The 23,864-nt window shown below is 31.7% G+C and overlaps 1 protein-coding gene across 1 annotated transcript; it reads right to left on the bottom strand.

The window, feature by feature from the left end:
- Nucleotides 1-327: 327 nt before the first annotated feature.
- Nucleotides 328-9,125, bottom strand: LOC143076983 (tissue factor pathway inhibitor-like). Its single transcript, XM_076252875.1, has 5 exons — nt 9,069-9,125; nt 7,102-7,111; nt 3,664-3,834; nt 1,560-1,688; nt 328-347 (listed from the first exon to the last, which is right to left on the bottom strand). Exons 1-5 carry the CDS (start codon nt 9,123-9,125, stop codon nt 328-330), a joined length of 387 nt encoding a protein of 128 aa, XP_076108990.1.
- Between the last annotated feature and the right edge of the window lie 14,739 nt (nt 9,126-23,864).

The raw sequence follows: 23,864 nt of genomic DNA, 5'->3' as shown, positions 1-23,864 counted from the left end.
TGCACATATGAATCCGTAGAGTAATTGACGAAGTTGATTCTTCAGGCAGAGTCGGACATTGCTTTGAAATCAATTCTGTTGAATTTTGCGAAAGAGTTCTTCATCTTGCAGGTAAAATGTCTACATCCCACGTGTGAAATCAGGAATCTAGTATGGAGCGTTAACTTTGGACCCGTACATGAAGGGTGACACCGAAAAAATAGAATCAGGAAAAAGGGACTGTCTGAGGATCACATGAAAATCAAGAAACTCCAGACACTCAAGGAATAGAGGAAAGAGGTAAGACTGACGTTACTCTACAACATAACTAGCTTTTGATCCACAACACTATCTCACCTTAATTAAACCTAAAAGAAAAATTAGATCATCACTTAAATTACAAGACTGTATAGTAAGCAATGCAGTTCAAAATAAACACATAAACAATCTAAGTGCTATAAAACTATTGACACAACCAGTGACATTTACAATCTATAATTGTTCCTGAGACATTATTTTGAGTGGAACCACCAGGCGGAACACCAAATAGTGGCGGCTACCCTGAGACCCTCGGATCGACCCTCAAAATCCAGTAACTGTCTGCGCTCTCATTTCCATTGAGTATACCAAGCTTTACGAGAACTACAATGTACTTTAACAAAAACAGATTTCAATTTAAAGTATTTCATACTCGTATAAAGAGTATATGATAACCCTTCCGGAACAACTTAGATTGTTTTTTTAGGGGTTCTAGTTAATCAGTCCGAAATGTTCCATGTTGTGTTTGTTGTTTGTCTTCAGTTGTTTTTATTTATTCGATAGCGTTATTAGTTTGCTTTTTATCTATGCCTCTGAATATTCCCTTGATTTCTGCCGTCTCTTTTCAATATGTCAAACTAATTAGTTATTTTACTGACATGAATATCCTATCTTGTCTAAGAACTACCCTTCCGAAACAACAAAGGTCACTGTTGTTTTTTTTAGGGGTTTCTAGTTAAGCAGTATTTAGTTTTTCATGTTGTGTTGTGTAAATCAGTTGTCTGTTGGTTATATTTCGTTTGATTAGTAGATGGCGTTGTCAGTTTGTCATCGACTTATAAGTTTGTATATTCACTTTGTATCTTCAGTCTCTCTCAAAATGTCAATGTAATTGGGTATTTTACTGACGGGAATATCTTATTTTGAATAAAAAAAATAAGGGCTTTTCTTACTTTATCTTATTTTAAATAAAAATAAGGGCTTTTTCTTACTTATATGTAATATGACTTTACAATTTTTAAGCAACATTATTTTGAATGTTAATAAAACCATTAGATATATCTAATAAATATTACAATCCTTGCGTCTTACATAAGAACTCAAACTTTCAACCCAAATGTTTTCATTTTTTTTTCAATCGATTAGTGAATTTCGAATAGCGGTATACTACTGTTGCCTTTATTTTTCTCTTTAATTATTTATGTCAGATATTTAAAGCTTAATACCTCCAAATATATGAATAATAAACGGATTTAATCATACCATACATACACTTATGTTAGGCACACGTAGCCTGGCAGTCAGCAATACTTTGCTTTTACTTTGAAAATTGTTCCCATTGCCATCGCACCCACCGTATACAAATTTTTCACATTGTTCTGTTTGATCTTTGTAATAGTATCTTGTAAAGGATCCCTCACATGGACCGGGATCGTCCCTTAGATTACAAACTGCAAACAATGATGTATTGGGGGTTAAAATAATTTTGCAGATAGGGTAAAAAAATAATGCTTAACCCATATATTGAAACAAATCAAATAGTCCTACGTAACAACATCAAACAAGCAGTATTAACACCACTAACAGACAATAATGTGGATGATTTATTTCTGATCAAGGGACTTTTTATGTTATAATTTTCAATGTGGGGATCATGTCCAGTCACATTGTATCCATAGTTTTTTTTTGTCATTTATTTTATTTCATCTGCAAATACACCAAGCATTGTGATACATAAATATATAGATAATTCATAAAACATGTATTGATATTAAATTTTTCAATAACAGTCTAAAATTTAAAAAAAATAGATATACTAATTGTTATAAATTTTCTACTCGATCATACACATCATTTATCACTCTGGATTAGAATACCTCCCTATGCTGCTCCTTTAGTCACATGCATCACTGCCTATACAATGATGTTGAACATGAGAGGTACCAGGAGAGGCCATCAGAGATCATTAACAGATAAGGGTCATACATGACATGTTGGACAGAATCACATTATAAATGTCAACCTAAGTCAAGGGGAGATAATTCAAATACAATCAAACAACAAGTATATCAATATATATATACCAATAACAATAAACATAGATAGTACTTTTAAGATGCACACAAATCACTGTCCAGTTGTGATGTGCATCATCATATTATCAATTCTACATGAATTATTATAAAGCCTTAAGTAAGTACAAAATAGAAAGATCTCTCCTCACATGTGAACTAAGTTTTGAATTAATTCCCATTTACTATCAAATTTCTCTCTTGCTTAAGGGGATCTGTAAAAGGAAGTAGATATTTTTTTCTATTCGGTAGGAATGTTTAATCATAGCTATGACACCTGTAAGAGTCGGTAATGAAGTATTAAAGCGACATGTATAAATGTAATATTTAACCAGAATAGTGAATAAGTTTAGGGAAACATCCCAAGACTCTGACCCAAGAACAATATTTTCCACATTAAGAATTAAAGTTAAATTATTTTCAACTAGAAAAAATTCTGCAATTTCTAACCACAAATTTCTAACTAGGGTACATTCCCAAAAAAGGTGACTTATAGTTTCTTTAGTTTCATTACAGAAACTGCAAAAGCTAGTTTCTTTTAACCCATATTTCAGCAATAATGCATTTGTAGCGAGAGTTCTATGTAAAATCTTAGACTGGAACATACTAAATTTGTTGTTTTTAGTGCAACAAAAAGGTAAACTATAAATGAAATCCCAATTTTCTATATGAGTGCCTAGTTCCTTACACATTTTGTTTTCTTGTTTTGTAGAACGTTCTGTATACATTGACAAGAAATATTTATAAAAGAACTTACATGACTTTTTATTGTTTTTTTTATAAATTCAAATTTATCGTTAGATATAGGCATAATTGTCTCTGAAGTAGTGATAAGATCTTTCCAGTCTTTTGGTATCATATGAAGTAAAGAATGATATTCCAAGAAATTAATATTAAGATTATAATTTTCGCAGAATTCTTTTAAAGTAAAAAAAATACTGTTTTCATTAAATAAATTGCAAAGAAAACTCCTGATTCAACCCACCTCTGGTAAAAGACAGTGTTATTATTAATTTTCAAACTCTTGTTTAGCCATATGGATTGTTTCAGGATCCCTTCAGCAGTGCCATTAGTTTATACGGTTATTTATATCAACATGTTCTGATTCCCGTTACACACTGACACGGATATATATATATATTTAAATATAAACGCCTAAAAAGTGTTCAAAATAACACCAATAACAAACATTAAATGTAATTCTTTATAAATATTTCGAACAACAGATATCCTTCATTAGTATGATTATGATGTATATTTATGTATATATATATTTATATATGTAAACAAGTCTTAACTGAAAACAACTTTCAAACCTATGATTGAGTTGGATAAAACCGCAATTTTTCTCCGCTCTTTTTAAACATTATTCGTCCCAAAAACTTACCACAATGTTTAATGCACACTTGTTTTGTTCTAAAATTGTTTGAATTGCCTTCACAGCCACCAAAGGCAAACTCTTCACACTGCTCTGTCTTTGAGTTGAAGAAAAAATTTATATCTGTTTCACCACATGGTCCAGAGTCTTATCGATGGTTACAGACTTAAAACCAAAATATTACATTTACATTTTGCCACTGCATGGGGTGTGGTGCAATATTCTTCTCTTGGGACAGTTACATTTCTAAGGTCTGCTGAACATGTCATATACTTTAACTGTCGATTGGAGAAATGACGTATTGCATAAGAATTGGCAAAAGAATAAGATTCTCTAATATACTTTATCGTAATTTTCCATTGATGCTCAACAAGATGTGTCCTTTTAATATGACGTTTGCATCTATAATACTACTACCCTAAATATAAAGTTTCACCACAACATTCATCAACATTAATTATATTTTTAATGTATTTATGAGTCTGTAAGCAAATAACAAAAATTGAAACACCTTTTACAGAGAGTCAGAACTCATTAGCCTAAATAAACTGACAACGCTAGGAATAAAAATGAAAGAGAAACAGACCAACAGACCAACAGACCAACAGATAAACAACAGTACACACAATACAACATAGGAAACTGACGACTTAGCACTAACCTCACCAAACTTTTGAGTTTTCTCAGATGTGGTAAACAGATCCTGCCGCACATATGTCCGCTGTATTAACTATATGTGTATTTAAGGATGAACATGCAATGTCAGGTGTGTTATAAAAGTGTGCACGACTAGTATATACAATGTATTTTATGTCACCCTTCTCCTTTGCAAAAACAAATTCCGGAAATCACAGATTTTGTTTTCATCTAGTAAAACCTGAAAAAGAGTTATGGAACTTCCCTTACAACCAGAGATCGACCCCAGTCTCTGTGTTACTAAGACTTTAGTTTTCTATGTTGTGTTTTGTTTACTATTATTTGTCTGTTTGCCTTTAATGTCGATCTTAGATCTTTGAGTTTGACTTTCCTTCTAGTGTCTTTAACCCCTCTTTTAAAGTTGTTAAAGATAACATTATATTTTAAAACGTCCGGTGCACGGGTAAAGACTTGTGACTGCACGAACTGATATGTTAGAAATTTGTTTTGTTAGTGTACCGTAGTATATAAAACTCACCTGAGAGAAATACACCAATATCAAACTGTACTTACCATTTTTCTTTATTGTACTTTAGAACATACTCACCCCTTCTCGTCCAATGAAAAGTCAGTTTTTTACACTCTAATTTTCATAGTGCATGGTTTTCCAATCACTATGAAATGCTATACATGAATGACTTTTCATTGTCAGTTAATTATGAAAGTGAACTCTTAATAACTGCACTAATGAAGTGTACAATCCCCTGGGGCATTTTCCCTGGGAAAAGAGCCTACCGATTAAACACCAAAGAGCAGAGATTAAAACAAAACATTATGAATTTAGAAATTTTCATACGTTTTCTAATGGTACACATATTAGAATAAACAAAAACAATGGGGGTAAGGATGACATCATGTAGGTAAAATAATATTTACTAATTTGAGGGATTTGAGGGATTTTTTTTTCTTTCAAGAAAACAATGCCAGACTGCTGATATATAAAGCAAAGGATTTTTTTCAGAGAAACACAATACATATAAAATTATCAATAAAAAGTAAGCATTCAATGTTGAATGGACTGAACTTATATGGTTATACAGAGAGTTTTATATTTATAAAAAAAAATCAAATTTCAAAAAGGGGTTTTATATAACATTGTGTTGCTTTTTAAAATAAAAAAAAATCTCAAGATATATAAGTATTAAATTTTACCTGAAGCAGAAGGAAAACAATTTATCTATTCGGTCCTCACAAACTATGTCAGTGCTATTGCATTCCATCCATTGAAATGATGATTACCAATGTTTTACATTTGGTTCATTATAAAAAGTGAACTCTTTATATTAAGGTTTGAATATTACAATGGGAAAGGCTAATTTTGTAAGGTCACTCGAAAGCGTGAATATGTTCTAAATTGGTCAGACAATACTTGGTCATGTTTTATGAAGATTTAAACCCTCGGCTTCGCCTTGGGCTTAAATCTGCATAAAACATGACTAAGTATTGTCTAACCTATAATACACCTACACATGCCTGAGCACCGTTCACACCAGACTGAACAAGAACACTAATTACAAAAAAAAACAAACAGGAGTATTTTAAAACGACGTCTTTGGCTAAAATCATATATCATTAACAAATTCGCATGTTTGTTTAATATTTAGCTAACACACTAGCTGCGATATTAAACGCGTTGTACTCTGAAAGAGGAAGTAAAGTACAATAACGATTGGTTAATATTCAACATATAAAATATTAGTTTTCATCTTAGGAAGGAAGACTATTTTTTTACTTACATTATTTTAATTCAAACATGCTGTGTTTGTCAATTGGTTTTGCCATGCCGATAAAAACATATATCAAAATGGAAAATATGACACAACGAAGAGGAATCAGTCAGTTCTGCCCATTATGAAACTAGCTAGGTGGACATATTTTAGAAATCAGGTCATTAAATGTTTCTTTGAATATATTTGTTTATTCCTGTACAGTGATGCAGTAACCTGTAGTTGTACTTGTTTTCTAAATTATTAATACCAAAGTATCTTTTTGAAGTTGTTTGTTCTGGTTGATTCCATTGGCATTGAAAACATCTACATTCTTTTTCTGTTGTTGTACGGTAGTTGGCTGGTTGACAATTTTACGGCTTCATATTAATTTGCAAATGAATGTGTTTTTTTGTGAAACGGTCATTTTGTTTTTCTTTATTCTACCACATACTTACTAATCCATTATGTGGGTGATATCATGGTAATGATCCGTTGTTATTTCGGAATATTTGTGTTGAATACTTGTAGTATGTCTCAAAATGAGATGTTACCCAAGCTTTATCGGTGAAATATTCTAAACCAACAAGTGTTGTATAACCCCTTGTTTTGTAATTTGGGAACATTCATTTGTCTTTATCATAAGTAGATAAGAAATTAATGCATGTGTCCCTTGGTTTTATACAATCAATTTGTCCACAATAACTGCATTTTATCATGAGCATGATGAGATTGTTATGCAACTATTGACAGTATTTTTTTGCATGTTTTTGCTAGATTTACTTAATAATTTGTAAATGTATCATCATACCAGTGCTAATCAATGCAGATATGTCACAATAGAGATCTAGTAATGCATGATGAACTCTTGTGTATCATTCCATGTCCTGCCTTACCCAATTGACTTACAAATAGAGAGATGTGGTATGATTGCCAACAAGACAAATATCTGCCCAAATCCAAACAACATATTTCAAAAAGAAAAGTCATCCGACGGGTCAACAATGAATACCATGTGTAGGCTATAAAAGGCATATATTAAAAATAAACTAGAACAATGCTGTGTTCAAAACAGTAGTAGATTCAAATTACAAAATTCTTTATCACTTAAGAGGCCATCATGGCGGCATGTAGGTCAAATATCATTCTTTGAAATCATATGCTTTTCTCATTTTCATTTTGGGGGTCAAAGTAACAATGTCTAACCAAGAGTTATCGCTTATTCATTAAGCTTTTAGTATAGTGTGCTGATTGAAGAGAAAAAAATGCTGCCAGTGTGCATTTTTTTCTTGAGTGACCAACTGTTTATATACAAAAGGGAGGACCGCGGTTAAGAAAGAAATATCCGAAATATTCTTAGCTTTGTTGACATTTGAAAAAACAATTGGCGAAATAGGTGTAGGTAATCTTTTACACAGATTTATGAATTTTCATTAAAAGAGGGACGAAAGATACCAAAGGGACAGTCAAACTCATAAATCTAAAACAAACTGACAACGCCATGGCCAAAAATAAAAAAGACAAACAGAAAAACAATAGTACACACGACACAACATAGAAAACTAAAGAATAAACAACACGAACCCCACCAAAAACTAGGGGTGATCTCAGGTGCTCCGGAAGGGTAAGCAGATCCTGCTCCACATGTGGCACCCGTCGTGTTGCTTAAGTGATTACAAATCCGGTAAATAGTCCTAATTCGGTAGGTCATATTCATGAAAGGGAAGGGGATTGTAGTTACGACGTAAGGAACATATCCGATATCATTTGTGAAACGGTTATTCCATAACGGTCAACCAACTCGTGATGGCGTCCGTAAAATTTACGAAGGGATGATTTCAACTTTACCATTTGGAACTCTTGGTTTAATAGCTTCCTTGTGAGCAGCAAACCTCTATCAAGAAAATCATGATAGGAAATGCAAGCACGGGAATATCGTATCAATTGGGAGATATATACCCCGTATGCAGGTGCTGCTGGAATGTTGCTACTTAGAAATGGAAAGTTCACAATTGGAAAGCTGAAATCATCTCTTTTGTCGTAAAGTTTTGTTTTCAACCGACCCTCATTGTCAATTTCTAGATGTAAGTCAAGATATGAAGCCGACTTAACTGTATCTGTAGTATCCTTTATCTCTAGTTCGATTGGATAGATGCGTTCCACATAGTCACCAAATTTTGAATTGTTTAGTGAAAGAACATCATCTATATAGCGGAAAGTAGAGTTAAAGGATATTGCTAACATTAAGGGTTATAAAATATTTCACATATTAATTCTACATCAAAGTAATTCAAAATCCGTCTTTGTTTACTACACAGGAATAGTTTGCTTACGTGCAAATTGTGAAAAGTTTATGATAAAGTCACCTCAAACGAGCATACTCGTGAACCTCATTTGAAATAAATTAATATGGGTTTCTCGTATTACCTTTATATCATATCAAATTTTGAATTTTCAAATTCCAAAATAAATACACATATGCCCGACATAAGAAAATAGTTGGTGCTGATTAACCAGATGTTTCTTGTATGAACCGACAATGCTCTATGCTTTTAACATGTTTACAAGTTTGATGATTATATTTGGGAGACACATTTAACTATTGCTCGCTGTGTAGGGAATTATTTTTGTCTACAACCTTTAAATCAGTTACTTTTTTAATTGTTTAATAAAATGCAAGAAGTGCATGAATTAATTTCCACTGGTTGTCTAGCAAAACCGAAAAATAAATCTCTATCAAAATTTATAAGAGCTAGTCCAAAATTAACTCATTATATACAGAACGCTGATTTGATACGGCAGACACGCATAAAGAGTCAGTATCATGTTAATTAACTCATCATAAATAACATGATATGATTCAACTGTGTGCGCCAGACGTGCGTTTCGTCTACTAACATTAGCGATGCCCGATTCAAACTTCCCCAAAATAAATAAATTAAATAAAATGACAAAGAAAATATGATTTTGTTCACTTACGATTGTTCCTCCTTTTTTTAAATAGTTATATTTCCATTGATCTGTAGTTACAAGCATTAACCGATTTGATTAATCTAAATTGGAATAATTTTGATACAAGTCTTTAAATTGATGTTATCTATATCCTTCAAGATCAACAGACATGAAAGCGTTCATAAAACAACTGGTTCCTTCATTTGTATTTCGAAGGGTCTTTTCCTGACCCTTAATACAATATACATCGACCACGATTTTTAATATTTTTTTTTTTTGGAGATGCCAACAGCCAAGTAGAACTTTAAGACCTAAATGTTTGGAAAACATTCCGTAAACCGATAAATAAAGTCACTCATAACTGAATTCAAATGAAATGAACACAAACGATAATTATACTCATACTCACAACAGGTAAACAAAAATATAATACTTCTCTTCTTTGAAACTTGTCATTTTTATAATTCCAATTTGGCAATAAGTATCCATAAACACAAAACAATGATTCCAATTATGTATTCAAAGTTGTCCATTGTACAAAAACAAAGATCCATTGGAAGGTTTATATAAATGTCGTTGAATTATTAATAAAATTTTTATATAATTGGATAAAACAATAAGACACTGCTTGCGTATCAATGCACTATGTAACATCTTCGTTGATTAAATATAAAGTAAAAAATTATGATCTGTCATGTCACTTCACAAGCTATTGACAAATACTATTTATATACTTATTTTTTTCTTATTGATAGTAAAATCCATTATATTTTAACATATTTTAGGTGAAAGTATTTACCGTGGATTTTATCCATTATCGTTAAATACTAAAAGAGGGGCAAAATATACCAGAGGGACAGTAAAGCTCATTAATCGAAAATTAAACTGACAACGCTAAAAATGAAAAGACAAACAGACAAACAAGTGTACACATGATACAACATACAAAACTAAATAATAAGCAACACGAACCCCACCAAAAACTGGGGGTGATCTCAGGTGCTCCGGAAGGGTAAGCAGATCCTGCACCCCACTTGGCATCCGTCATGTTGTGCGTGTTATTAGTTTTTTTTTGTTGAAATCACATGCATATGTATATGTATCTCTGTTTACTTCAAAAGAAGATCGTCAATCTTGTATGTTATCATTTCATTTTTTTAAAACAATTTTTCTATAAACATTGAACATTTTTTGTGTTAAAGATTGATTTTAAGTAATACGCTTTCTTGATAGAATGTCATTATGGGATAATAAACTCATAAGGGTAATTCGAATTTCGTAATTGTTTACTACCGCAGAAATAGATTACCTCAGATGTATTTTGAAAAAAATTAAAGAATATTTAGTCTTCAATACTCTTCTACTTTGTACTATATTTTGCTTTTTGAACGTTTTTTTATATTCGAGCGTCACTGGTGAGTCTTTTCTATACGAAACGCGCGTCTGGCGCAAATACAAAAATTCAATCCTTGTCTCTATGATGAGTTTATTAATCGAAAAGAGTACAATCGATATATTTGTATAAGAAAATGTATGGAAGCTCTTTCGAATCATTTCTGTCTTATTATAATTTCTGTCATTTCTTCTTCACCTTAAGTGAAATAATCCATTGTTTAATTTCGAATATGTAAATACTTGGCCATTCTATGGTGTCAAAAACTATACTTGTTACAATTTTACAAAACTGTTTCATTTTAATTCCATCTAGAATAGCAATATATCAAATTAACTTTTTGGTCATAATTGTGTGTTTGTAAAAAATATTGAAAAATAACCGATACTAATGTTCAGTATCCGGTATCACTTATAAAAAGGGGTTATTCATTGCTTATTCTATTTTCGTATAAACCCACCATTTTTGTTTTTATTAAAATGTCTTGTACCAAGTCAGGAAAATGGCCATTGTTATATTACAATTCGTTTTTGCAGTAATTGCAAGGACTTACAAAATTTAACTTCGTGTCTTCGTTTTGTAAGATATCCGATGCCACGTTCAGTTGGTTCATATACTATGCCGTTACTGTATCATGTCGTTGGATGGCGTCCGCAAACTAGTGTAACCTTGCGACAACCTATATTGCCCGTTTCAAGTCGAGAGCCATAGTTCAATGCATATGTCGTTTGTTCATGTCTGTTTTAAGTAAATTGTTTTGTTTTAAATTAGGCCGTTAGTTTTTTCATTGTTACATATTTGTAATTTTAAGGCCTTATATAGTGGACTATATGGTGTGGGTTTTTACCAAGGTTAAAGGCCGTACGGTTGCCTATAATTGCTAACACTCATTTTATTTCAACTTTGGTGGATAGTTGTGTCATTGGCAATTATCCAATATCTCCTTTTTTATTTCTAAATTAATAGCCTCCTTGTAAGCAGCAACCTTTTTAAAAGACAACATGATAGGCAGTGCAAGATCTTGATATGTTTTTCAACTATGAGATATATACACTATATTCAGACGGTGTTGGTAGTGAGCTACAAAAATAAACAACGTTAACATTGGAGACCAGAAATCAATTCTGCTGTTAATTTCTCAATCAATCCTCATTATCATATCCTTTATTTTATACTCAATGGTCTATTTGCGTTCAACATGGTCACAACCTTTTGATATTTATCTAGTGAGAGGAAATCATATATATAACGAAACGAGAAGTGTGAGGAAAATGTTAGGTTCTTTTCGTTTTTTGTCAATGACGCTCTTGTATGAGGTTAGCTCATATACAAAAGGGAACAAGGCGGCAATACGACCTGCCTGGTTAATTCCCATTAAAATGTCGATTGTTTGTCAAATACACGTCCTCACAAAATAGCAAATATGATGTCAATTAGGAACTCAAACATCTTTATAATGACAATGCCAGCTTATTTTGCGTTTGTTTCAATGGTATGTTTAAATCTAATGCTATTTTTACCTCTGACCTACAAGACGCTTTTAAATTTGGGTATATATATATAAAAAGAACAGTATATTATGAATATATTGAACATCCTGTATTTTAATACACATTTTCTATATTTCAATTTTTTCGTGGATCTGAAAATAAAACAAGAGAGGAAAATGAAAACGCACCTGTCAATTTCAACACATACTCGTATTAGTTCTTATTATGTGTCTATATCTTTGTTAATGAAATGTAACTTTAATTTTCGAAAAGATGAATATTTAAATAACAATTTTATCTACGTACTGATATTTGTATATTTTTTAATTGTTTTTTGTTTCTTTTGTCTTTCCGGTTGTTTTCCCCATGTACCTCACATCTGTCTTTATTACTATGTATTTTTTTTTTTAATTTGAAAACATGTGTGTTCTTTTATCTAATGGATTCATTAGAAATTCCGTTTGTATCTACGTATCTATGGAATGAAACTCTTCTTTTAAAATCTGAATTTTAAATGGTTATTAAATCATTCAATGAATCAAAATACAATTTTAATATAAAATGATCATGTCTCTATAGATCTTATATGATTTGCATATCTTCAAATACCACCAAATGATTCATCTATTAATATATAAACTAATACATACATTCAGGTTAGGGACATTTAGCTTGACATTCAGCAAGACTTTTAAAGTTGTTGCCATTTCCATCGCATCCTCCGTAAAAAAATGTCAAACATTCTTTCTTTTGCCAATTGTAGTAATGTCTTAACATGTGTGCCTCACAAGGTCCAGGGTCCGGTTTTTGCATACAAACTACAAAAACAATCATCTGAGTTTCACTTTGTAAAATTAATGACAAAATAATGTTTTAACTACACATTTGCACGTATCACGTATTCCCACAAAACGGTATCACACAAGCTTTTGACGATAATTTAACTACATGTAGTTATAGTAATGTATATGGTGCGCTTGGATATTTGAAAAAATAATGCTTTTAGTTTAAACCAGAAGATGACTTTTCCATTATATTTAGTCGCTATCAATATGATCCCGGAGACAAATAATCAATACATATTTTATGTTGTTAATCCTGTTTGACCACGTGTCATCCGAAGGAAAATATATGCCCAGTGGTCATATATGGCCAGCGCATTTGACCACTCGACCACTTAAGCTACACAAGCGTTAGCCTTTCAAAAAGGGCTTGTCGACTCTTAGCTGATGAAAATGGAAAGTGCTCTCGCTTTGTAGATTAATTCATTTACTAGAATAGCCACGTGCATCAATCAACGAATTTTACCCAGACGTGAGGTCACACGTTATGTAGTAGTATATATCGTTTAACGTTGTTGTTTACAAACTCCAGAAGATTCGACTATTTATAGATAAAAGTTACCTGTGTACCAAAATCATGAATATGCATGATTAATAACTAGGCAAAATCTAATTGCTAAAATAGAGAGGACAAATCCGATACTCTACGGGATTGAAGGACATTTCCTAGGTTTGGATTGTCCTAACCAATCAATAAACTTTGATTATTCACGTCACGTAATATCTTCCAATCAGGTAGCAAGAAAAATTCACGCACTAACTGTCCATCGTTCAATTCCTAATCTCGACTCCTAGGAGTCGATAATAAATATATATATGAGTAAAATATGTACAATATGTATGATATAATTTTGACTATTTCACTACATTTCTGTTCTCCGGTTTATATCGCTAGTAATCAGTAATATTCAAATGACGGTTATCATCATCATTTATCTTTGCATTCTGTGTCTAAGCAGTGCCGATTTGTTTACTGAACGACTGATATTTCTTAAAACTGATCTTTAAAGTCATATGAAACGAGTGACCAATGATAAATAGTGTTAATCCAATACTTGAACTAATGCAGCATATATCATAAACTTAGTCTTCTGTACACGATTTTATCACTTTTTTCGCATAAAGTTCGTATAATCGTCAAAACATATTTCATTCCGTCAAAGTTGTGAAAATATGGTAGCTAATAAATAGTCGTGTTTTGAAGCCGAAGTTTATCGATTGTCACTCGTTTGTAAACCATCAAGAAAGAAGCATGGATATCCAGGTAGGCACGTGTATAACAGGTACAATAAGATATAGTTTATCTTGATGCCGGAGCGATGTTTAGTACGTTTGGATTTACATTCGCACTTGCGTATTGCGATCACCGGATTTTTACAGGAAAGGTCACGCTGCATGCGGAAAACATGTCGGCGAATTGTATGCTGTAAGCAAGTAATTAAAAAAACTTCTTATAAATTTGGACAAATTATAAAATTTTCTTGAGAAAAAGTACATGTACATAAGTTTCATAACGAAAACTAGCCGTTTATTTATAAAAAAAAAAACATATGCATATATTTTTTTTTTTAATTTGAAGTTTCATATCACTTTAAAGTTATATTGGCCTGCATATAAATTTGTAGGATTAAACAATATACATTGTTGAAATATTATTTGAACCTTGTAAAACAAAACAGGTTATAAGCTCGTGAAAACAAATCTATTAATTACCGATAATGTATTTATATTGTAAATGCATGCAGAACACCACGTCTAAAAGAGTCAAATTAAATCGAAGAATATTATAGTATTAGAAACAAACAGACCTATGCAGAGTAGCTTTAACAATATACAGTAAGCTTTGACCTTAGATAATTATAAATTTGGACAGAAAATGTATATTATTTGAATCTACTTACACTTCTATCGTTAATGTTTATGCATACGATACTATACGATAACAAAATACTTACTATTTCCGTTTAAACCATTTGGAACAAGGCCAACTATTATGAAGCAGACACACATAATTTTGATAAGGCTCTCCATGATCATGATGATAAGGAAAAGCTTAAATTGACAGTAATACTTGAATAGTGCTTTATATATTTAACTTGCACAACTAAATCGTGTTTGAATATGATAGAAAGAGGATGTGCACGTAAAGTATAATTGTAATGTATTAGATTTGTTTACATTAAAACAAGGGAAAACATAACAATGTGGTTTTACTTAATTAATATATATGATAACATCTTGTACAAAAGCGACATATAATAACTTTGTGGTAGAAGAGCTAGTCTCCATTGGATTAAAATGTTAAAAGAATTCAATAAAAATTATATGTCCTTGTCCGGAAAGGAAACTAAAAACTTTATTTTTTGCATTTAAATGAATTGGTTAACATGGTTAATACAAGAAGAGAAGGGAAAAAAACAAATTACTTCAAAATGGAGACTCGTGCATATCTTTTTCTTTAAATCACAATATTTGATATACTCTTCAACCCATGTATACCAACTGCTTCGAGCATACCTCATGCAGATAAGATCAAAACACGTGTCTTTGGTGTATCTGAGGCAGTTAATTCCAAAAAAAAAAACGTGTCTCCAGCGTACAAGAAGGGTAAAGCTGTTTCAATAATGTGTATCCCAAGCATTTTTGATAAAGGTTAATTTACACTACGTGTCACTAGTGTGTCATATGAAGGTGAATCCGTGTCATGAGCGGACCTGACGACGATAAATCCGAAAAAAAATGTATCTCTAGCATACCTGATGAAGGTTCGTCCAAATAATTGCGTCTTGCGCGTTACTGATGAAAGGTGTTACAAAAAACGTACTTCGAGCGTACTTGATGAAGGTAGGAATTAAGGAGTAAGTAAAAATTGAAAATAAAAACAAGTGTTGATTATATAGTTCTTTTTTAAAGGGACACTAACTGTCAAATTCATGGTCACCGATTTGACTCAAATTTTTATATTTTATTTATAACAATGTAAAACATTTATCCAAACTATCAAAAGTGTGAAATAAACAATTGACAGAGCATAGGGTCAATAATATGTAGTTTCGTTTCGTGTGTATTTTAGTCAAGACTCCATCTAATTAAATATCCCGTGTGTGATTAACTCATGCATATTCAAGACGACCAAACAAACCATATTGACTCCTCAAGTTTTAAAAGAGAATACTTATCCGTTAATCTATAGATGATGAATATTGAGACAAAAATATGTAAAAACATTTACAAAATATGCTTCGTGAAGAAAAACAATTAATTCAGATCTTTGATATTGATACATTTTATTAACTTCACACGAGCCAGACATTAACAGTTCATGAAGTCTTTGAGTTGTGTGTCACTAATAAATAATCCATTAAACTGATCTATTCAGATAAATATAACATTAATTCATCACTGATATATGGCAGGCTTAAAATGGGTACGTCAGACGTGCATTCCGTCTACGAAAGCATACAAATGACGCTCGAATAAAAAGAAAAATTTAAAACGCAAAATAAAGTACAAAGACGAAGACCATTGATAAGAGAGCGATACGCAAATAATCTAGAAAAAAACTACAACTAAATAGATTTTTCTGTTTATTTGTTTGATGTACTGTGTTTGTTGTGTTATAACTTTAACGAAACATGTGTAATGCTTCATATGTTTATTTCGACAATTAATGTATTTTTACTGATGCTCGGATCAAAGGTTTTGAAAATCCATATATATACAAACGATGATTAAATTAGAAGGGACCGAAGGTTCAGCTAAATATAAACATAAGTAAGAGCTTTGTATTTAATCTTATATGAACTCCAATTGAACAAGACCTGATCTTAAGTTATCTTTTGACTTGTCTGCTCATCGCTAAATTGACTTGACATAAGGACCGCTTTACGTATTGCTTGTCTGCTTTAATTATGAATTTGTGTCTGTCTTTTTTTACTCATAAGACGCATCATTGACGCTCAAATCAAAATAGTTAAAAAGCCAAACAAAGTACAAAGTTGAAGAACATTGACCCAAAATGCCAAAAAGTTGTGTCAAATACGGCTAAGGTTATTTAGGTCCGGGATAAAACAAAATCATGAGTATTTCGAATAATCCATACTTTTGCAAACAGTAAATTAAAAAAAAAATCACAATATAATTGATATTCATCTCAACACCGAAGTGCTGACTACTAGGCTGGTTATACCCACGGACACAAAAATCAACCTGCGGTGGCATCGACCGAGTGGTGTAAATATATATCAAAGTAAACAGGCTTATAACGTTATACGTCAGACGCCCGATCGTCTACATCAGACTCATCAGTGACGCTCAGATCAAAATAGTTAGAAAGCCAAACAAAGTACAAAGTTGACGAGCATTGATGACCAAAAAAAATCTCAACTGTTGTGTCAAATACGGCTAAATTTAGTATCTTTGGCATCATGTTTACCTGTGTGCTTTGTTTTTTGGGTTTTTTTTTAACGATAACAAATATTTTATTCAATCATTCCCTGATATATAAATACCTAAGTAGCCCAGGTCGCATACTTAGGGGCCCCTGTATTTTAACAGCCTCACTTGACCAGGGAAAATATCAGATGAGTTTATACAATAGTTTTACATACATAATTATATTTAAATAACCAATACAATTGATTTTCACACCTGATAAGATCACTGTATAAAATCACTATCGTATATCCGGTTCACTGAACACACATGTGTTGATTTAAACAGGAAATACTTTAAAATTTGATTGCGAAAATAAGTTATAGTTTGACTTGAAGAATTTTGATGTGATTGAACAGAATTTGAAAGTATTCTTTAATATATATTTATGGATTATAAAAAAGGATAAAGCACATGTGGTGAGTACAAATGTATTACGAAGCATAATATATGTGGTAATTTACTAATGTAACTAATATGCACAGACATAGATTTAAATAATAATTACAATACAAAATATTGTTTTTTCTTTCTGTTATAATAACATATTGTTCACTACTTTATACACAAGATACAATAGGATAAGTATATATGGAATCGAACACACCTTTCGTTTATAGCAGTAGAACTAAGTACATCTTCCTAAATTTTTTGATAAAGAGTGTAATTTTTGTTTTGCATATATACTTTATATCCGAGCGTAGCAGAAGAAATTTTAATTCGTTTTTCATGTGCAGTTTTAGCAAAGCCTGTATAGACTGTACATTCAGTTTAATTTTATCGAATTTGCATTTATTACGTATTTTCCAAATAGCCAATTTGAAATAAAGTTATTCGAATTCTCTGTACAAGTTCCTAATAAAATATCCTTTTCAACGAGAGCCTCGTCGCTTATAAGGTTACAAAGTTGTAAATTTCTAACAACCGTTTCTATCAATGGTTTAACATTGATACATTGATAAAATAAATGCTCAAGAGTTTCAATATTATTAATTTCAATATTAGACTGAAAATAATACACATGTCAAATGGAAAATGTCACATAAGTGACATTTTCCATTTGACATGTGCATTATTTTCAGTCTGTTTTCTGTATATATAATCCCGTGTATACATTTCCATTGAAATTCTTTAACTTTTCTATTAATATTCATTTTACTTAGATTTAGCCAAATTTTTTCCCAATTTATATACTCGCTATACAAATTTTCCTATTTTGTTTGACACTTAGGGGTCTCAGTTATGTTAATGTTTAATTGAACATATTTTAATGTCAAATCCTTGATTTTAATAATTTTATTGTCTGGATTTAAAAATTCAAGGTTTTCAGACATTTTTATTTTGTTGCTTTTTAAAGCAGGTTGATCATCGTTATTTTTTTAAATCTGCATGAATGTTTGTGGTATGGAACTTTTAATTCGTGAATATTCCGAAATACAATTACGTTTATCTATTAATTGTCTATATATTTCATTGCACGATTTAAAATCTTTGGTATTATCGTCCCATATATCACCAATAGTTTTGATCTGACTTTTTGAAACGGAAGAATAAAATAAAGATTTGCCCTGAAATAAAATATTTGAGTTTCCAAATAATCGCTGTTTCTTTACTTCCATTCCGTTAAATATACCCTGTGTGATCTTTGTCAATTTTGACCACGATTGTAAAGCGCTTTTGTAATAATGTGGTAGGTTTTTTATCTCAAGACCTGAAAGGTTAGAACATTTACACAGAAAAAGTTCATCCTCAAATTTCTTATCACATTTTTTTAACCAAAATTTACCTATTGCATTCCAACTAGATAATGGCTTATGTAATATCGAATATAAAGATTTGATATATTTACTTTCTATCCAACTATCTAAATTTACCATCACCATGCCCCCCTTTTTAACATTTAAACAACAAACATTCCGGTCTACTTGATTCACTTTCCCATCCCAAATAAAATTCCATATTATCTTATTCAATTCTTTTTTGTATTTTTCGGGTATACCTATTATTTCTAACTCATATCCAAACACTGATATAATTATTTTTTTAATAATAAGGACTTTTCCAGAGTAAGTCAATTTTCGACTTTTCCAGACGTGTACACAATTTTGTACTTTTTCTAATATTGATTTCCAAATTTTGTCATAGTCAATGTTATAACCATGGTGAATACCTAGTGCTTTTATGTTATCTGTTGTCCAGCTTATCTTTTTATAAGTAGGTCGTCTGCGTTTATTTGCGCCAATATTTATTCCCTTAGTCTTTTCATAATTAATTTAGAACCCGATGCCTTTTCATATTTGTCTAATATTTCAAAAGATTTTTTTTACAGAACTTTCATTTTTATTTAATAATTGCGTGTCGTCTGCAAACATATTTAATTTGGTTTCTATTCGCTCCCCATTTTCTTCCCCAGGCAATATAATGCCTTGAATTTCCTTTTCTGCCCTTATTGCACAGGCCAAGGGCTCTGCCTGTAATATATATAAAAAGGGGGCTATAGGACATCCCTGCCTGGCTGATCTAGAAATTGAAAAATATTTTGAGACGTAGCCATTTGTTTTAATACACGTCTTTGCACCTTTTAATAGCATTTGAACCCAACCAAGAAATTTGTCCCCAAAATTAAATTCCTTCATAACGAAATCTAGCCATCCCCATTCCATCCTATCAAAGGCCTTTCGTTGGTCTAAAAAGACAATTATACCCTCTTCATCTTCGTCATCAATATATTTTATGATATCCTGTATCATTCTATTCGCTTCCGTTATATGTCTGCCTTTTACAAACCCTTTTTGGTCGGGATGTATAAGCTTAGGAAGGACTATTTTTAATCTTTCTGCTAGTATTTTAGCTATAATTTTATAATCGCAATTCAGTAGAGTAAGTGGGCGCCAGTTTCGTATATTTTCCCGTTCCCCGCCCTTAAATAATAATGTTAAAACTCCTTTATATTGCGAGTCCGACAATGTTTTGTCATTAAATATTTCTTGCAATAACGTACAAAATTCTTCTTGTATGATATTCCAAAATAATACATAAAATTCAGATATGATCCCGTCTTCCCCTGGGGATTTATTTGTTTTTATAATTTTTAGAACTTTCATTATTTCCTCCGCTGTAATATCACGGTCAAGTAAATTCCATTATATACTTTACTTTATATAATTCTAAGCTTGCATGTTATAAATTCTTCACTTTTTATAGTATTGATATTCATTATCCATATACTCGGACCTCTTTGTATTTCATCAAGTTTTAATTTGAATGACACAAGACCATGATCGCTAAAAGGACAATGCGCGATACCAACATTGTAAACTTTATTTGACAGACTTTTATCACAAAAGATAAAGTCTATTCTAGACTTTGAATTTCCTCTCTGAAACGTATACCGTTTGTTTTGGATATCTGTCCCTCCAAATATCTGTTAGATCATATTGTGACAATAAAAAAGTAATTCCTTTGTACCAATGTCATCACGATTATGAGAGGGATTTCTATCAATTGTTTTGTCAAGAGTACAGTTAAAATCCCCTACCAAAATATTGTAATGGTCTACACTATCGTCTGTAAAATTACCAAAAAAATTATGAAATGATTCAAAAAGCCGTTTCCTCTCGACGCCACTATTGTTGGCATATATATTTGAAATATGATAAATCGCACTTTCCGTTTTGATGCTACATTTTATTATTCGACCGTTTTGCGGGTTACTATTATCGATCATTATCAAAAACGACTTCGCCAGGACAATTATTTGTTTGTAAAATAGAGACACCACGAGAATCACTGGTTCCGCAATACCAAACACTTTTATTGCCCCCATTGCTTTGTTGATTGAGCGTTATGGATTGTCGGTTCACGTATAGCAACGGATATGTTCCAATTGTCGTATCTACAATCACGTCCACTTTTCCTTGAATGTGAAATACCGAATAAGAATTTTCACCAGTTATGTCTAAACATGAACAACAGTGCAAAGTGTGGATCAGGATATGATTAACCTCTGAAAGCACATGAGAACACATCAAGTGTAATTTGGGGTACTTGTTGGTCTCTCTTAGGTTTTCTGTATTTTGTTTTTGTACTGTTGGTCAATTTCTTTTTAGTCATGATGTTGTAAGTTTATTTTCAATTCATGAGTTTGAATGTGCCTTTGGTATCCACGCTTTCTTTCATCTCTTTGTCTATTGAGATTATACATGGCATTTTGATTTTTTTTCTTGGTTAACATAGTTGTTTGTTTTTTGATTGAGAGGACAACACAAGTTCGACTGACTACCCAACGTTGGACCTTTTAATCTGTCATATAAAAAAGAAGATGTGGTATTATTACCAATGAGACAACTCTCCACAAGAGACCAAAATGGCACAGAAATTAACAACTATAGGTCACCATACGACCTTTAACAATTAGCAAAGCCCATACCGCATAGTCAGCTATAAAAGGCCCAAAAATTACAATGTAAAGCAATTAAAACGAGAAAACTAACGGCTTCAAAAAAATTAACGAAAAACAAATATGTAACACATAAACAAACGACTAACTCATTAGAAGGAAAATAAATACAAGTGGACGTGGTCGGGTACTTGTACATCCCAACAACAAAAAGACCATAGAAACAGATCTGAAAGTACTCGTAGTAAACTGACAGCTAGTTCAAAGCCACTAACAACTAAAAAAAATCATGCATCTTAGACTAAATTATTAATCCGTACACATCCAACATCCGATGGATTTAGTGTAAAGACGTCATAAACAGTCAGAGAAAAACATGACCTTGTACAATGCCAAGATACAGGTATCGACAGATTGTATATTCATGAATGTGTATATGTATATAGCATACTAGTAATATTTAGTTTGCTTTTAATTTACTGATAACAAAATCAATATTAATACCAATAAAAACAATATTCAATGATCTTATCACAGTGTTGAATTGGTAACCTTTTAGAATAAGTTTATTTAAAGGAGCGATAAGCTTATCAGGATCATGTTTAAATTTCCGGGCACGGATTAACAACATTTCCGTAAAAATGTGGATGACTTGTGCTATCCCGTTTGAAATAACAAAACTTCAAAACCAAATCTGTATATCTATGGAAAAATGTAGTAAAGGTTTAAAGTAATTTATGGTAAGGATACCCCTGATTTAGTAATTAACCAGTTATTCATACATTACGTTCGTTAAAATCAAAAACGTCACAACAGACACGGGCATAGCGAACGAGCTGTGAAATATAAACACCGTAAGATGTGGTCAAAGGAACATCACCATCTAAAAATGTAAAATTAACAATAGGGAACGAAAATTCGTCCCGTTTGTCGTAAATTTTAGTGTGGAGTTTCCCGTTTAAAAAACGAAATATCTTAATCTAGGAAAGGACATTTATTACCGTTTACATTTGATTTAAAGTAAGTTCCTTGGGGTAAATTTCAGCAGTATATTGAGAAAATTCTTGATTATTTAACGAAAAAATAACATCAAGATAACGGTAAGTGTTGTTGAATTTATCAATTAAATGCAATTTCGACGGGTCTTTACTGAGTTTAGCCAACAGTACAAAAACAAGTCAGCTATTAAGGGGGCGCACTTAGTGCACATAGGGATACCTACAACCTGTCGATAAACTTTGTTGCCGAAACGTACATAAATATCATCAAGGAGAAAATTAACAGCTTCAATCATCTCATCACACCTCTAGTAAGTATATCTAGCATATTTACCTTTCTCATTGGAGACGAAGGTTTTAAATGAGTTGCAGCAAATATATATGCATTCAGATTTATCAAACGACCAATTACATGTAATTAAATAGGAAAACTTTTGTTTGATAAGATAGTGTGGAAGTGTAGTGTAAAGAGTAGAAAAATCAAAACTGTCAACAGAATCAAAAAGACCATCAAAAGCACGTAATTTATCTAAAACATCCAAAGAATTGTTTACACTCCAAAAAATCTGTTTGTGTTGTTCACATATTGATGTCAATATGCTGATATATTATGCGACTATGAGAGGTTATATTATCTTTAAAACCAGGTTTAATTCACATTTTTTAAATAAGGAAGTGCCAATATCAAGTCCGAAATGTGACAGTTGTTTTGCATTCATTTGATGTGTTTGCGCTTTTAACTTTTAGCAACTTTGACGTCCGAAATTAATCTATAAACCTGCCCAGTATTGAAAAACAACAGTTTGACTTGAACCCTGTTTTTAAAACAAATGCAGATAATTAACAATGGCCTTTTTCAGAAAACTAATATCAATGCAAGGAAGTCAAAGCCGGCATTAAGTGATGTCAGGTTGTCTATAATTAGCGAGAGAACGTAACGCACTGAAGTACAAAAAAAAATGTTTTGGCGGAAACATTGAATTGATTACTAATTTGTTACTCATGAAAGCGACATTGAGTATTTCAAATGAACATGATATAAAAACATACTTTAGAATAGTGGAATATTTTGTTAATTCAAATTGTCATTAAAATCGGACTCCGTAGTGTTGGCTATTGCTTAGATATCAGTGTACATGGATCACCATAACTGACCCTACTAGACACATAGTTACTCTCTTAATAAAATTATGAAGATTTGCAAAACAAAAACGCCTTTAAAGAAGTAAAATGCCTTCAGCTTAAATCAATTAAGAAATAAAAATCG

Source organism: Mytilus galloprovincialis, chromosome 5, assembly GCF_965363235.1.
Source record: "Mytilus galloprovincialis chromosome 5, xbMytGall1.hap1.1, whole genome shotgun sequence".
NCBI classification, from domain to species: domain Eukaryota; kingdom Metazoa; phylum Mollusca; class Bivalvia; order Mytilida; family Mytilidae; genus Mytilus; species Mytilus galloprovincialis.
The sequence above is the reverse complement of the archived record's forward strand: the minus strand, read 5'-3'. Positions and strand labels throughout refer to the sequence as shown.

Bases quoted from the DNA above. Each gene is read 5' to 3' on its own strand.
- LOC143076983 (XM_076252875.1), bottom strand. From the start codon at position 9,125: ATGCTTGTAACTACAGATCAATGGAAATATAACTATTTAAAAAAAGGA. The intron at 1,689-3,663 runs GCGGAGAAAAAT...CATTGTTTGCAG, and splicing joins ACGAATAATGTTTAAAAAGA to TTTGTAATCTAAGGGACGAT. The intron at 348-1,559 runs GTAAAAGCAAAG...TTTTTCTTTTAG, and splicing joins CAATGGGAACAATTTTCAAA to GTTTAATTAAGGTGAGATAG.